We start from the raw sequence: 16,627 nt of genomic DNA, 5'->3' as shown, positions 1-16,627 counted from the left end.
CCTCCAAAATAAGAGTTAATTGATTAAATATAAGTGTTATTTTCAGTCATACTATAGTTAGTATTTAAAATAAAAAATGTGTTCTCTGTTGATGTTGTAAATCTCCTTATATTAAGCACTTTTAAATTTTATTTTAATCTAAAACATTTATTATGAAAATCTGAAACAGTACATGTTGTGTTGCCGGTTGACAGTTGGCGGTAACTGCTTGTTAGTCAACAGAAGCTTCAGGTAATGTGCTATCAATTTTTCATGTTTTTTAAAAATCATCCTTTACTTGCTAAGTGTTTCCAGATAATCAATTTCAAGATTCCGTTTATATAGGTAACCAGGTAGATACAATTTTCGCTAGCAAGCTCTATTTTCAGACCCTACTCTAGTAGTTTAGGTAGTGTGCTTGCTTGCTAAAAATGTAGCTCGACCAAATTGTGTCAATTTGAAGACCATCGAGCTAGCTTCATAACTAGCTAGTTAAGAAAATAACAGTTAGTTTAATAATGTTCTCGTAGAAAAGGCTAACTAGCTAGCAAGCTATGTGGTCTAGCCAACTCAATTCGTTATACAAAAGCCAGAAAGGGCAGCCACTAGAATCTAAAGCATCATCAGTTGTGTCCTTATGTGGCCAGAGAAGCTGCAACATCAATACGAGGGTGGAGGGCAGGGACATATTGATAGATAGCAATCAGCCACATTCAGTTATACATTTGCATGCTTTAACTTTTAACTGACATTATTAAACTAATAAGCTAACTGTTAGAGTTGAACTTGACAGAGGATTGATTATTTAGTTATTGCCCTTTCTTATTTCAACAGCCTTAGCCATGAGTGAGTTTCGAATACATCATGACGTCAACGAGCTGCTCAGTCTGCTTCATGTGCGAGGAGGTGATGGAGCAGAAGTGTATATTGATTTACTGCAGAAGAACAGGACACCATATGTCACCACAACAGTGTCTGCACACAGTGCAAAGGTGATTGATGGGGAAATTATTGGCAAATTTTGTAAAGGTTTATTCTCTTTCTACCTATATCCTTGACTAATTCAACTTTCATTCTCAGGTCAAAATAGTAGAGTATTCAAAGACGCCAGAGGACTTCCTACGGAAATATGATGAGCTCAAGTCAAAAAATGTCCGCAACCTGGACCCACTGGTCTACCTCCTATCAAAGCTTAGCGAGGACAAAGAGGTAATCATTTTGCATATGTTACTCAGATGCTGACAATTCCTACACTGTTTAATTTACAGTACAGTATTATGTCCCAATAACAATGTGTTGTGTGTTAATATTTTCCAGACGCTCCAATGTCTGCAACAGAATGCCAAAGAAAGGTCTGAAGCATCTGGTAATGTGACATCAAGTACAAGCACAACCTTTGCTATCCCTCCAACCAGCACCAAGATGTCAATGCAGGAACTGGAAGAGCTGCGCAAGAAGCTGGGAAACGTCACTGCCTGCTCCAACGTGCCCCAGGTGTGTACTCACATAATTTTAAAGGATACTTATAATTAGGGACAGGATATTTTCTGGCCCTTTTTATAGTCTGTTACATAGTTGTAAACTAAGGTCTGGAGTTTTTCCTGGTGAAGTCATGTAGTCAGAAAAGACTCCTCAAGTGGGCCGGACCAAATAGTTTTGAAAAGGCTAGAGTTGAATACATCTGTAAGTTCTACTACTTGTCCTCCATCTTTACAGTCGGCTGAAGTCACACGAAAGATGCTGAGGGACAGACACAACAAAAAGAACCCCACTCAGCCCAACCCAGTGTTTCCAAACTGGGTGTATGACCGGCCTGCTCTGATTGGGGACTTCATCACCGGTGCCACACCAGCAGGAGGAGACCCAGCAGTGGCCGTTGGTATGAATGTTCTTCATATGTCTCACTTTGACACATTTTGATAGATTTCATGAAGTTTGTGCATACAGTGTTTTCAGAAAGTATTCATACCCCTTGATCTATTCCACATTGTTTTTAGCATACAGTGTTTTCAGAAAGTATTCATACCCCTTGATCTATTCCACATTGTTTTTACAGCCTGAATTCTAAATTTATTATTTTTCTCACCTATCTACACACAATACCCCATAATGACAAAGTGAAACATGTTTTTAGAAATGTTTGCTAATTTATTGAAAATTAAATACAGAAATATAAAATTTACATAAGTATTCACACCCCTGAGTCAATACATGTTAGAATCACCTTTGGCAGCGATTAGTTGTGAGTTTTTCTGGGTAAGTCTCTAAGAGCTTTGCACACTTGGATTGTACAATATTTGCACATTTATTATTTTATAAATTACTCAAGCTCTGCCAAATTGGTTATTGATCATTGCTAGACAACCATTCATGTCTTGCCATATATTTTAAAGCAGATTTAAGTCAGGCCAATCAGGAACATTCACGGTCTTCTTGGTAAGCAAATCCAGTGTATAATTGGTCTGGTGTTTTTGGTCATTGTCCTGCTGAAAGGTGAATTCATCTCCCAGTGTCTGATGGAAAGCAGACTGAACCAGGCTTTCCTTAGCTCCATTACGTTTCTTTTTTATCCAGAAAAACTGACTCAGTCCTTAACAATTAGAAGCATACCCATAACATAAGCAACTACTCTGCTTGAAAATATGGAGAGTGGTACTCAGTAACGTGTTGGATTTTCTCCAAACATAACACTTATATTCAGGACATAAAGTGAATTGCTCTGCTACATTTTTTACAATGTTGTTGATCCATCCTCAGTAATCTCCTATCACAGCCATAAACTCTATCGGTTCTAAAGTCACCATTGGTCTCATGGTGAAATCCCTGAGCGGTTTCCTTCCTCAACGGCAGCTGAGTTAGGAAGGACGACGCCTGTATCTTTGTAGTGACTGGGTGTATTGATACACCATCCAAAGTGTAATTAATAACTTCACCATGCTCAAAGGGATTTTCAATGTCGTTTTTTTCCCCTCACTCGCCTGTGGAACTTACAGATAATTGTATGGTGTATTGTAGGGTACAGAGATGAGGTAGTCATTCAAAAATCATGTTAAACACTATTATTGCACACAGAGTGAGCCAATGCAACTTATTATAGGACTTGTTTTAAGTCATTTTTACTCCTAAACGTATTTAGGCTTGCCATAACAAAGGGGTTGAATACTTATTCACTCAAGACATTTCAGCTATTTGTTTTTAATACATTTGTAACAATTTCTAAAAACAACATTCCACTTTGACATTATGGGGAATTGTGTGTAGGCCAGTGACACAACATCTCTATTTAATCCATTTTAAATTCAGGCTGCAAGATGACAAAATGTGGAAAAAGTCAAGGGGTGTGAATTCTTTCTGAGGGCAGTGACTGCTCATTTTTATGTACAGTATGCAATAACAAAATGTGTGAAAATGTACCTCAAATCTCTTTGGTGTTTTATGATCAGGTACAATGTCCCTGCCAGCTCAGGAGCAGGCTTTGGTTGATGATCTGTTGTTTGTGCTGATCGGTGTGGATGGCAGAGACATCACAGCCCAGCCTGTCCTCGGGAGGCAGAACCGCTCCTTCATTGTTGACCCCAGCCTTGACATGTCCATCAAGGAGCTGGTCAATAGGATACTACCAGTCGCCTCATACTACTCTACTATAACACGGTGAGTGAACTTTAACAAGGAAATATACACGGAGTGTACAAAACATTAAGGCCTTTCCTAATATTGAATTACACCCCTCTTTTGCCCTCGGAACAGCCTCAATTAGTCAGGTCATGGGCTCTACAAGGTGTCGAAAGCATTCCACAAGGATACGGGCCCATGTTGACTAATGCTTCCCACGGTTGGGTGGTGAACCATTCTTGATACACACAGGAAACTGTTGAGTGTGAAAAACCCAGCAGTGTTGCAGTTCTTGACACAAACTGGTGCGCCTGGCACCTACTACCACCCTCTCATGGCTTAAAAATCCTTCTTTAACCTGTCTCCTCCCCTTCATCTACACTGATTTTGAAGTGGATTTAACAAGGGACATCAGTAAGGGATCATAGCTTTCACCTGGATTCACCTGGTCAGTCTGTCATGGAAAGAGCCGGTGTTCCTAATCATTTGTACACTCAGTCTAGATACTTAACTTTGTTTTGTTTCTGCGGGACTCAAGTTGTGATCCTTACACCATCTGGAGATGTATCATGTGGCTTGCGTTGTCAAACAATTTGTTTGTGTTTTGTCTGGTATAACAGTTTGGCTGTGTTTATGTCTGGCAGCTTCACTGAGGAGAAGTCGTCCTTTGAGTACGGCCAGGTGAACCACGCCCTGACGGCGGCCATGAGGACCCTGATGAAGGAGTACCTGATCCTGGTGACCCAGCTGGAGCACCTCCACAGGCAGGGCATGCTCTCCCTGCAGAAGCTCTGGTTCTACATCCAGCCTACCATGAGGACCATGGAGATCCTAGCCTCCATTGGTAAAGCTGTCATGATCATACAATACAATAAATCGTATATATAAACAGAGTATACCAAACATTAGGAACACCTTTCTAATATTGAGTTGCACATGCCCCCTTTGCCCTCAGAACAGACTCAATTTGTCAGGGCATGAAAAGCGTTCCACAGGGATGCTGGTCTGTGTTGACTCCAATGCTTCCTACAGTTGTGTCAAGTTGGCAGAATGTCCTTTGGGTGGTGGACCATTCTTGATACACAGGGGAAACTGTTGAGCATGAAAAAACCAGCAGCATTGCAGTTCTTGACAAACCGGTGCACCTGGCACATACAACCATACCCCATTCAAAGGCATTCTGAATGGCACACATACACAATCCATGTCTCAAGACTTAAAAATCCTTCTTTCAGTTGTCTCCTCACCTTCATCTACACTGATTTTGAAGTGGATTTAACAAGTGACATCAACACGGGATCATAGCTTTCACCTGGATTCACCTGATCAGTCTGTGTCATGGAAAGAGCAGGTGTTCTTAATGTTTTATACACCCAGTGTATGATCCTTATGCATCATATATATATACATTACCAGTCAAAAGTTTGGACACACCTACAAGGTTTTTTTTATTATTTTTTTTATTTTTAACATAATAGTGAAGACATCAAAACTGTGAAATAACACATGGAATCATGTAGTAACCAAAAAAGTGTTAAACAAATCAAAATATACTTTAGATTTTAGTTTCTTCAATGTAGCCACCCTTTGCCTTGACAGCTTTGCACACGCTTGGCATTCTCTCAACCAGCTTCATGAGGTAGTCACCTGGAATGCATTTCAATTAACAGGTGTGCCTTGTTAAAAGTTAATATGTGGAATTTGTTGATTCCATATACATACATACACACAATCATATATATATTCTGGTTGGTTAGTAGCTATATTTGCATTGCACTTTTGGACATTCAATTGTATTATTGCTTTTTAGATAGATCTGTCAGAGGTGTTATGCCGATTATTGTCTTGTCCTGTGGTCTATGAGGATGTGACGGTCATGTGTGGTATGTTGTTGCAGACTGCCCAAAGTAAAAAGTGCTCCTAGTAAAAAAGATAAATCAGTGGGTTGCATGTTCTGTTTCTCAAAGCCTCCTCGGTGGACAAAGGAGACTGCATGGGTGGGTCGACGTTGAGCCTCCTTCACGATCGTACCTTCAACTACACTGGAGACAGTCAAGCCCAGGAACTGTGCCTCTACCTCACGAAAGCAGCTAGTGTGCCTTACTTTGAGATACTGGAGAAATGGATCTATAGAGGCATCATCAAGGACCCTTACAGGTATTGTTTTTTTTTGTTGTCGCGCAACTAATTTCCCACATTTTAATCAAATAGGTACTTCTCTATTATGTCACAGACTTGGACATGAGTTATGGCAATTTAGATTTTCACACATTTAGTTAGTTTTGTTCATGTTTTGGTGATTTATTTTGTCTTCATAGTGAATTCATGGTTGAAGAGCACGAGCTACAGAAAGAGAAGATCCAGGAGGACTACAACGACAAGTATTGGGATCAGCGGTACACAATCGTGCAGCACAGAATTCCATCCTTTCTTCAGAAAATGGCAGACAAAATTTTAAGTACAGGTAAGACGCATCATACTGTTCACATCAGATTTGTTCAGATCACCCTTTTAGTGCATCCTGACCATGGCCAGTGCAATTCACAGTGTTTCTTATAGTGTAGAAAACAAGGAGTATCAAGGTCCTGATCATTTGTAGTGGAGTTTTTTTATTTTTTTATGTTCTTATCCTGTTCTATAGGGAAGTACCTCAACGTGGTGAGAGAGTGTGGCCGGGACGTGACTTGTCCCGATGCTAAGGAGATCCTCTACACTCTCAAGGAGAGAGCATACGTGGAGCAGATAGAAAAATCATACTACTATGCCAGTAAGGTCCTCCTAGACTTCCTGATGGAGGAGAAGGAGCTGGTCGCACGCCTTAGGTAAACAACAACAACAATAAATAGATCATTCAAGTTTGATAGGTTATTTCTGATTTGGTATGCTCAAATTAAATTGTTTTTGTCACATGCAACAATGCAGTTCAAGAAATAGAGTTAAGAAAATATTTACTAAATAAACTAAAGTAAAAAAAATTAAATCAAAAAGTAACACAAGTAGATTACATAACAATAACAAGGCTATATACAGGGGGTACCGGTACCGAGTCAATGTGCAGGGGTACAGGGTAGTCAAGGTCATTTGTAAAGTGACCATGCATAGCTAATAGACAGCGAGTAGCAGCAGTATAAAAACAAAGGGGAGCGTCAATGTAAATAGTCTGGGTGGCCATTTGAATAATTGTTCAGCAATCTTATGGCTTGGAGGTATAAGCTGTTAGGGAGCCTTTTGGTCCTAGACTTGGCGCTCCGGTACAGCTTCCCGTGCGGTAGCAGAGAGGACAGTCTATGAATGTCAGGTAGCTTGGCCCCAGTGAAGTACTGGGCCGTACGCACTACCCTCTGTAGTGCCTTACGGTCAGATCCCGAGCAGTCGCCATACCGGGCGGTGATGCAACTGGTCAGGATGCTCTTCGATGGTGCATCTGTATAACTTTTTGAGGATCTGGGGACCCATGCCAAATCTTTTCAGTCTCCTGAAGGGGAAAAGGTGTTGTCATACCCTCTTCATGACTGTCTTGGTGTGTTCGGACCATGATAGTTCGTTGGTGATGTGGACATCAAGGAACTTGAAACTCTCGACCCGCTCCACTTCAGCCCCGTCGATGTTAATGGGGGCCTGTTCAGCCCTCCTTTTCCTATAGTCCACGATCATCTCCTTTGTCTTGCTCACATTGAGGGAGAAGCTGTTGTTCAGTTGTATGCTAAAATATGTATTCTTCCTAGGTCAATCAAGCACTACTTCTTAATGGACAAGGGAGATTTCTTTGTCCATTTCATGGATCTGACAGAAGAGGAGCTGAAAAAGCCAGTGGATGACATTGTCCCTCCCAGACTGGAGGCCTTGCTAGAGCTGGCTCTGAGGATGAGTACTGCTAACACAGACCCATTTAAAGATGACCTGAAGGTAATTATAAACCGGGTTTTTATTTATTTTTAATGTAACTTTTATTTAACTAGGCAAGTCAGTTAAGAAGACGTTCTTATTTACAATGACGGCCTACACCGGCCAAACCCGGACGATGCTGGGCCAATTGTGTGCCGTCCTATGGGACTCCCAATCACGGCCGGTTGTGAAACAGCCTGGATTCAAACCAGGGTGTCTGTAATGGCGCCTCACTGAGATGCAGTGCCTTAGACTGCTGTATCCAGGCACTCCACATTGCGTCGTGACTAAGAACAGCTCTTAGCTGTGGTATGTTGGCCATATATCAAACCCCTCTGACCTTATTGATTAAATATCCTAGATGAGTACCAGTCTGGAATTTATGCTATCTTGATAACAGCAGCACCATCTAGTGGTTACCTTATTCATTCAGTTTCAGTTCTATAAATGGGTTTAGTTCAAGCATCATGACCTAAATACATACTACACGGTATGATTTTAAATATCCTTTCATGCATGCATTATGATGAATAGGCTCGCGTAACCTTCCCAAAATAAGTCTGAGAATATTAATGTTTGCTTACAGCAGCTGGGGGCACTATTGACTACTTTGAGGTGAATCTGAAGTCATTTATTATCTTGTTATTCAAATGGTGCGACCATTGCTGTTTACTGCATTAGACCATTTCTTATAGCTGCACTCTAGCACAGTAATAGAAAATTGCTGAGGGGCAGAATCACAATTGTATAGCAGGGATGGGCAACTTTGATGGAGGTGGGGGTCACCAAAGATCTGAACTCATCATGAGGGGCCGCCGTGGTTCACGGGTCTGCGTACCCACATCCATAACCACACATGCAGTCAGAGCCGGCCCTAGCCTTTTGGGTGCCGTAAGCAGCTTTAGAGTACATTTTCTGCAATTCTACACATTTTGCCATAGAGTGGAGAGAAATGTTTTTAATATGATATCTGAGCAAAGTGGGAGACAACTACACCTCCGCCACGTTGATCTTCAACAGGGGCCCCACAGGGGTGCGTGCTCATCCCCCTCCTGTACTCCCTGTTCACCCATGACTGCCCGGCCACGCACATCTCCAACTCAACCATCAAGTTCGCTGACGACAACAGTGGTAAGCCTGATTACCAACAACGATGAGACCGCCTACAGTGAGGAGGTGGGAGCCCTGGCAGAGTGGTGCCAGGATCCACATCGACGGGCCGCAGTGGAGAGGGTCATTCAAGTTCCTCAGCGTGCACAACCTTTCACATCACTGAAATTCGGCTTGGCCCCCGAAGACCCTCACAAACTTCTACAGATGCACCATTGAGAGCATCCTGTCAGGCTGTATCACTGCCTGGTACCGCAATTGGACTGTCCACAACCACAGGGCTCTCCGGAGGGTGGTGCCGTCAGCCCAACGCATCACCGGGGGCACACTGCCTGCCCTCCAGGACATCTACAGCCCCCAGTGTCACAGGAAGGCCAAGAAGATCATCAAGGACCTCAGCCACCCGAGCCACGGCCTGTTCACCTCGCAAATTGTTCACCCTGTTCACTGCCTTAATTTTGCTGGACTCCAGGATAGGGATCCATAATATATTTTTGGGAGAGGGGAAATTGTGATCTATAGGGTATACATATAAAAGACTTAAGTTAAACAACTGGTATGTAATGTGACTCTTTTGGGAGGGGTGTCACTCTGAACTCTTCCACTCACCCTCTGGTCCTGTTTCCCAGATTGACCTGATGCCACATGATGTGATCACCCAACTGCTGCGGGTACTGGCCATCGAGACCAAGCAGGAGAAGGCCATCATCAATGCCGACCCCACCGAGGTGGCCCTCAGCGGCCTGGAGGCCTTCTCCTTCGACTACATCGTCAAGTGGCCACTGTCACTTATCATCAACAGGTCGGTACACTGGGGCTATATTCAGGGCCAGGTCTTCTGACCTCGGTATGACTTCCTGGTTAAATGAAGGCTAAAAAAAGCTCACTTGAAGATGAGATTAAAATAAAAAATGTGTACTTTTCTACCCTAATGTAGCTTTTCTCAATCTATTGACAACCCCCCCGCCGGTGACCCAGGGCATGCAAAATGCCAATACTATAACCATGTGTTCTGATTCAGAGTTTGTATTTTTCTAGGAAAGCGCTTACGAGATACCAGATGCTATTCCGTCACATTTTTTACTGCAAACATGTCGAGAGGCTGTTGTGCAACGTGTGGATCAGCAACAAAACAGCCAAGCAGTACGCCTTGCACAGGGCCAAGTGGTGAGTTGACGAAACTTCTTCACTTGACTTCCTCGTTTGTTCCTCTTAGTGCCAACTTCCTAAGCTCATATTAGAACCTGCTATATCTGGTTTCCTCCTCCCTGAAGGTTTGCAGCAGCGTTTGCCCTGAGACAGCGCATGCTGAACTTTGTCCAGAACATCCAGTACTACATGATGTTTGAAGTCATGGAGCCCACCTGGCATATCATGGAGAACAACCTGAAATCTGTGAGTGGAAAGGAACCAAGGCTGCTCCTCACCTTGATAGCATTCAGTGCTATCATGTATCAGCCTATAGCTACTTGTGGCGTAATTGTTCTGTGCCTGGTGTCGTAGATTGGCATCCATTACAAATGTCAGCCACAAGCCTTTACTTTGCTTTGACCTAAGATTGTTGCGGTCAAACGTTTTTTCCAGTCCCCATTTTCAATATTACATTAATTTAAAATGCTCCTAATAACTGCATGCTGCAGTTTAGTGCACACTGTCATAACCATGCCACGCCCTGCATTGACCAGAAATGCCCTAATATAGTCCATCTTGTCTCTCTCAGGCCTCCAACATAGATGACGTGCTGTGTCATCACACCAGCTTCCTGGACAACTGCCTGAAGGACTGCATGCTGACCAACCCAGAGCTGCTCAAGATCTTCTCCAAGCTCATGTCCGTGTGTGTCATGTTCACCAACTGCATGCAGGTTAGTGGATGTGGAACGCAAACTACAAAAACTGGGAATGTCAAGGCAGCTTGTTGTAGCTTACACGTAATGGTATTGTATTTAAATTAAATACAAATACATGCAACTCATGCACATTAGAAGTATTGTGATATGTAGCCCAATACCCCCCCCCCCCCAGTGTGACTATACAGTGTCTCACTGCTGATCCTTATTAAATGTGTGTCTATTTCCTGGTGTAGCGCTTCACCCAGAGCATGAAGCTGGACCGGGAGATGAACCGCCTGTCTCTGGAGCACGGCACCATGGAGGGTCCTCCCACCCAGAGCGAACGCACCGTGGAGCAAGAGAAGAAGAGGCTCACCTCCAAGGTAACTACACATATACTCACTCAACTGCAGCAGATACTCACTACTATAAACAACTTGAAGCATGGCTTTCAAAGGTAAAACGTCAAAGTATGACATGGGTTTTGCCTGGGTATGTTACATAGAACAACAACCAAATACAATAGTATCGTAATGATGTCAATGGACATTTTGTATTCTGTCTCAAGTACGATCTATCAAATATAACATTACTGTATCCCAATCAGAAAAATGTCTTTACCTACAGTTGAAGTCGGAAGTTTACATACACTTAGGTTGGAGTCATTAAAACTAGTTTTTCAACCACTCCACAAATTTCTTGTTAACAAACTATAGTTTAGGCAAGTCAGTTAGGACATCTACTTTGTGCATGACACAAGTAATTTTTGCAACAATTGTTTACAGACATATTATTTCACTTATAATTCACTATCACAATTCCAGTAAGTCACTGAGTTGACTGTGCCTTTAAACAGCTGGGAAAATTCCAGAAAATGTCATGGCTTTAGAAGCTTCTGATAGGCTAATTGACATCATTTGAGTCAATTGGAGGTGTACCCTTGGATGTATTTCAAGGCCTACCTTCAAACTCAGTGCCTCTTTGCTTGACATCATGGGAAAATCAAATGAAATAAGCCAAGACCTCAGAAAAAAAACTTGTAGACCTCCACAAGTTTGGTTCATCTTTGGGAGCAATTTCCAAATGCCTGAAGGTACCACGTTCATCTGTACAAACAATAGTAACCAAGTATAAACACCATGGGACCACGCAGCCGTTATACCGCTCAGGAAGGAGACACGTTCTGTCTCCTAGAGCAAATCAATCCCAGAACAACAGCAAAGGACCTTGTGAAGATGCTGGAGGAAACGGGTACAAAAGTATCTATATCCACAGTAAAACGAGTCCTATATCGACATAACCTGAAAGGCCACTCAGCAAGGAAGTGCTGCTCCAAAAACCGCCATTAAAAAAGCCAGACTACGGTTTGCAACTGCACATGGGGACAAGGGTCGTACTTTTTGGAGAAGTGTCCTCTGGTCTGATGAAACAAAAATATAACTGTTTGGCCGTAATGACCATTGTTATGTTTGGAGGAAAAAGGGGGAGGCGAACAAATTTTGCAAATTTTATTGGTTATTACACATGGTTAGCAGATGTTAATTTAAGTGTAGCGAAATGCTTGTGCTTCTAGTTCCAACTGTGCAGTAATATTTTTATTTTTTATTTATTTAACCTTTATTTAACCAGGTAGGCAAATTGAGAACACGTTCTCATTTACAATTGCGACCTGGCCAAGATAAAGCAAAGCAGTTCGACACATACAACAACACATAGTTACACATGGAGTAAAAACAAACATATAGTCAATAATACAGTGAAAAAAATAAGTCTACAGTATATACAATGTGAGCAAGTGAGGTGAGATAAGGGGGGTGAAGGCAAACAGATATATGTATAAATAAATAAAAATATAAAAAGGCCATGGAGGCGAAGTGAGTACAACACAGCAAGTAAAATAAAAACTAAAAAAAACACTGGAATGGTTGGTTTGCATTGGAAGAAAGTGCAAAGTAGAGACAGAAATAATGGGGTGCGAAGGAGCAAAATAAATTAATAAATAAATACAGTAGGTAAAGAGGTAGTTGTTTGGGCTAAATTGTAGATGGGTTATGTACAGGTGCAGTAATCTATGAGCTGCTCTGACAGCTGGTGCTTAAAGCTAGTGAGGGAGATAGGTGTTTCCAGTTTCAGAGATTTTTGTAGTTCGTTCCAGTCATTGGCAGCAGAGAACTGGAAGGAGAGGCGTCCAAAGGAAGAATTGGTTTTGGGGGTGACTAGAGAGATATACCTGCTGGAGCGCGTGCTACGGGTAGGTGCTGCTATGGTGACCAGCGAGCTGAGATAAGGGGGGACTTTACCTAGCAGGGTCTTGTAGATGACCTGGAACCAATGGGTTTGGCGACGAGTATGAAGCGAGGGCCAGCCAACGAGAGTGTACAGGTCGCAGTGGTGGGTAGTATATGGGGCTTTGGTGACAAAACGGATGGCACTGTGATAGACTGCATCCAATTTATTGAGTAGGGTTTTGGAGGCTATTTTGTAAATGACATCACCGAAGTCGAGGATTGGTAGGATGGTCAGTTTTACAAGGGTATGTTTGGCAGCATGAGTAAAGGATGCTTTGTTGCGGAATAGGAAGCCAATTCTAGATTTGACTTTGGATTGGAGATGTTTGATGTGGGTCTGGAAGGAGAGTTTACAGTCTAACCAGACACCTAGGTATTTGTAGTTGTCCACATATTCTAAGTCAGAGCCGTCCAAAGTAGTGATGTTGGACAGGCGGGCCGGAGCAGGCAGCGATCGGTTGAAGAGCATGCATTTGGTTTTACTTGTATTTAAGAGCAGTTGGAGGCCACGGAAGGAGAGTTGTATGGCATTGAAGCTCGCCTGGAGGGTTGTTAACACAGTGTCAAAAGAAGGGCCAGAAGTATACAGAATAGTGTCGTCTGCGTAGAGGTGGATCAGAGAATCACCAGCAGCAAGAGCGACATCATTGATGTAAACAGAGAAGAGAGTCGGTCCAAGAATTGAACCCTGTGGCACCCCCATAGAGACTGCCAGAGGCCCGGACAACAGACCCTCCGATTTGACACACTGAACTCTATCAGAGAAGTAGTTGGTGAACCAGGCGAGGCAATCATTAGAGAAACCAAGGCTGTCGAGTCTGCCAATGAGGATGTGGTGATTGACAGAGTCAAAAGCCTTGGCCAGGTCAATGAATACGGCTGCACAGTATTGTTTCCTATCGATGGCGGTTACGATATCGTTTATGACCTTGAGCGTGGCTGAGGTGCACCCATGACCAGCTCTGAAACCAGATTGCATAGCGGAGAAGGTGTGGTGTGATTCGAAATGGTCGGTAATCTGTTTGTTGACTTGGCTTTCGAAGACCTTAGAAAGGCAGGGTAGGATAGATATAGGTCTGTAGCAGTTAGGGTCAAGGGTGTCCCCCCCTTTGAAGAGGGGGATAACCGCAGCTGCTTTCCAATCTTTGGGTATCTCAGACGACACGAAAGAGAGGTTGAAGAGGCTAGTAATAGGGGTGGCAACAATTTCAGCAGATAGTTTTAGAAAGAAAGGGTCCAGATTATCTAGCCCGGCTGATTTGTAAGGGTCCAGATTTTGCAGCTCATTAAGAACATCAGCTGACTGTATTTGGGAGAAAGAGAAATGGGGAAGGCTTGGGCGAGTAGCAGAGGGGAGGGCAGTGCTGTTGTCCCGGGTAGGGGTAGCCAGGTGGAAAGCATGGCCAGCCGTAGAAAAATGCTTATTGAAATTCTCAATTATAGTGGATTTGTCGGTGGTGACAGTGTTTCCTATCTTCAGGGCGGTTGGAAGCTGGGAGGAGGTGTTCTTATTCTCCATGGACTTTACGGTGTCCCAGAACTTTTTTGAATTTGTGTTGCAGGAAGCAAATTTCTGCTTGAAAAAGCTAGCCTTGGCTGTTCTAACTGCCTGTGTATATTGGTTTCTGGCTTCCCTGAAAAGTTGCATATCACGGGGGCTGTTCGATGCTAATGCAGAACGCCATAGGATGTTTTTCTGTTGTTTTTCTGTTGGTTAATATCTAACAAGTAACAATTTCACAACATGTACAATATGTACATATAAATATATGGATGAGCGGTGGCCGAACGGCATAGGCTAGATGGTATAGAGTACAGTATATACATATGAGATGAGTAATGTAGGGTATGTAAACATTATTTAAAGTGACTAGTGATACATTTATTACATCCAATTTTTAATTATTAAAGTGGCTAGAGATTTGAGTCAGTATGTTCGCAGCAGCCACTCTGCTGTTAGTGATGGCTGTTTAACATTCTGATGGTCTTGAGATAGAAGCTGTTTTTCAGTCTCTTGGTCCCAGCTTTGATGCACCTGTAATGACCTTGCCTTCTGAATGATAGCGGAGAGAACAGGCAGTGGCTCGGGTGGTTGTTGACCTTGATGATCTTTTTGGCCTTCCTGTGACATCGGGTGTTGTAGGTGTCCAACCGTGAAGCACGGGGGTGTCAGCATCATGTTGTGGGGTGCTTTGCTGCAGGAGGGACTGGTGCACTTCACAAAATAAATGGCATCATGAGGAGGAAAATTATGTGGATATATTGAAGCAACATCTCAAGACCTCGGTCAGGAAGTTAAGGCTTGGTCACAAATGGGTTTTCCAAATGGACAATGATCCCAAGCATAATTCCAAAGTTGTGGCAAAATGGCTTAAGGACAACGAAGGTATTGGAGTGGCCATCACAAAGCCCTGACCTCAATCCTATAGAAAATTTGTGCTGAACTGAAAAAGTGTGTGCGAGCAAGGAGGCCTACAAACCTGACTCAGTTACACCATCTCTGTCAGGAAGAATCGGTCAAAATTCACCCAACTTATTGTGGGAAGCTTGTGGAAGTCTACCCGAACCGTTTGACCCAAGTTAAGCAATTGAAAGGCAATGCTACCAAATACTAATTGAGTGTATGTAAACTTCTGTCCCACTGGGAATGCGATGAAAGAAATAAAAGCTGAAATAAATCATTCTCTCTACTATTATTGACATTTCACATTCTTAAAATACAGTGGTGATCCTAACTGACCTAAGACAGGGAATTTTTACTCTGATTAAATGTCAGGAATTGTGAAAAACTGAGTTTAAATGTATTTGGCAAAGGTGTATGTAAACTTCCGACTTTAACTGTATGTCGTTGTTCCCCGTCGTCAGTTCCTAGCGGAGCACATGGACGCCCTGCAGTCAGACTCGTGCTTTGAAGCCACCATCAGCAAGTTTGACAGCAACTTCAGCACACTGCTCCTGGACCTGCTGGACAAGCTCAGCGTCTACAGCACCAACGACTGTGAGCACAGCATGATTAACATCATCTACCGGTGGGTCTACTACTGCACAGGGCTATCTCTGGTACTGGAGAGATACTGGCTATGCACGCTTTTGTTTCTGGCCAGCACCCACACACCTGATTCAACTGATCATGGTCCAGACTGAACACTGTGAGAAGTTGGTTAAGGGAAATGGGTGTGTTAGTGCAGGGCTGGAACGAAAACCTGCATACCCCGCAGCTCTCCAGGACCGGAGTGGAAAACTCCTGGTCTATAGATAGTTGCTTGAATGGATATGCTAAGATGGTTACAATCCTAGTAAAAACTGCTTTGAATTTGATTCCATAGGTTGGATTTCAACGGGTTCTACACAGAGCGCCTTGAGAGGATGGCTATAGAGAGAAGACAGAAGGCTGCAGCATAGCATTGTCAAAGTGTGCTTGATGGTAACCCAAGCAATGCGTATTTATTTCTCCTACTCCTGCTCATATAAAACCTTCAAAGATGACATTTCTCCCCATATCAAACATAAAATGGTTTAGTGTTTGATTCAAGAAACTATCACCATAGATATTGATGTGTTTTGAAACCGTCTCTATGGTGTTTCCCCCTTTTTTAAGAGGGGCATAGGATTAAATAACCATGAACTGTATGCATTTCTCTCAGAAGTAAAAGAACCTGGACCTCTATAGGGGTAACTTATTTTTTACCTCATGTTTTTTTTTTTTTTTTTCTGTGTACAATAAAAAATATTAAATGTCCCCAAGCATTCTCTTTGTCATCTTTGCTTACATAATTAAAAAACACCTAGGACAGTAAACAGTAGGGGTGAATGGGTGCCAAAGGGTTAGTTGAGCCACCCCTTGTTTCTAGGAAACCATACACAAAATGAATAATGTGACCAAATTATTTAGGAAGAGGTCATAATTTCATGGAGTCTGAAG

General features: G+C 42.7%; 1 protein-coding gene across 2 annotated transcripts; it reads left to right on the top strand.

Annotated features, from left to right (window-relative positions):
- The first annotated feature begins 26 nt into the window (after window positions 1-26).
- Window positions 27-16,444, top strand: LOC129857043 (gamma-tubulin complex component 2-like). Of its 2 annotated transcripts, none has more exons than XM_055924944.1 (18): window positions 27-231; window positions 814-971; window positions 1,060-1,188; window positions 1,297-1,473; window positions 1,696-1,858; window positions 3,423-3,630; window positions 4,236-4,435; window positions 5,559-5,748; window positions 5,910-6,055; window positions 6,233-6,413; window positions 7,317-7,497; window positions 9,216-9,388; window positions 9,625-9,753; window positions 9,861-9,981; window positions 10,307-10,450; window positions 10,672-10,800; window positions 15,571-15,703; window positions 16,032-16,444. In XM_055924944.1, exons 2-18 carry the CDS (start codon window positions 822-824, stop codon window positions 16,079-16,081), a joined length of 2,604 nt encoding a protein of 867 aa, XP_055780919.1. In that variant the 5' UTR covers window positions 27-231; window positions 814-821; the 3' UTR covers window positions 16,082-16,444. The 2 variants fall into 2 exon arrangements, with proteins under 2 accessions (XP_055780919.1, XP_055780915.1); XM_055924940.1 differs by having other exon boundaries at window positions 30-231; window positions 15,571-15,734.
- Window positions 16,445-16,627: the final 183 nt, after the last annotated feature.

The sequence above is a fragment of the Salvelinus fontinalis genome, chromosome 1 (genome assembly GCF_029448725.1).
Source record: "Salvelinus fontinalis isolate EN_2023a chromosome 1, ASM2944872v1, whole genome shotgun sequence".
NCBI classification, from domain to species: Eukaryota; Metazoa; Chordata; class Actinopteri; order Salmoniformes; family Salmonidae; genus Salvelinus; species Salvelinus fontinalis.
This window is presented reverse-complemented; position numbering and strand designations above follow the sequence as displayed.

Excerpts from the sequence above, each read along its gene's own strand:
- LOC129857043 (XM_055924940.1), top strand. The coding sequence starts at position 822 with ATGAGTGAGTTTCGAATACATCATGACGTCAACGAGCTGCTCAGTCTG. Across the intron at positions 5,749-5,909 it reads ATCATCAAGGACCCTTACAG|TGAATTCATGGTTGAAGAGC; the intron begins GTATTGTTTTTT and ends TTGTCTTCATAG. Across the intron at positions 10,801-15,570 it reads AGAAGAGGCTCACCTCCAAG|TTCCTAGCGGAGCACATGGA; the intron begins GTAACTACACAT and ends CCCCGTCGTCAG.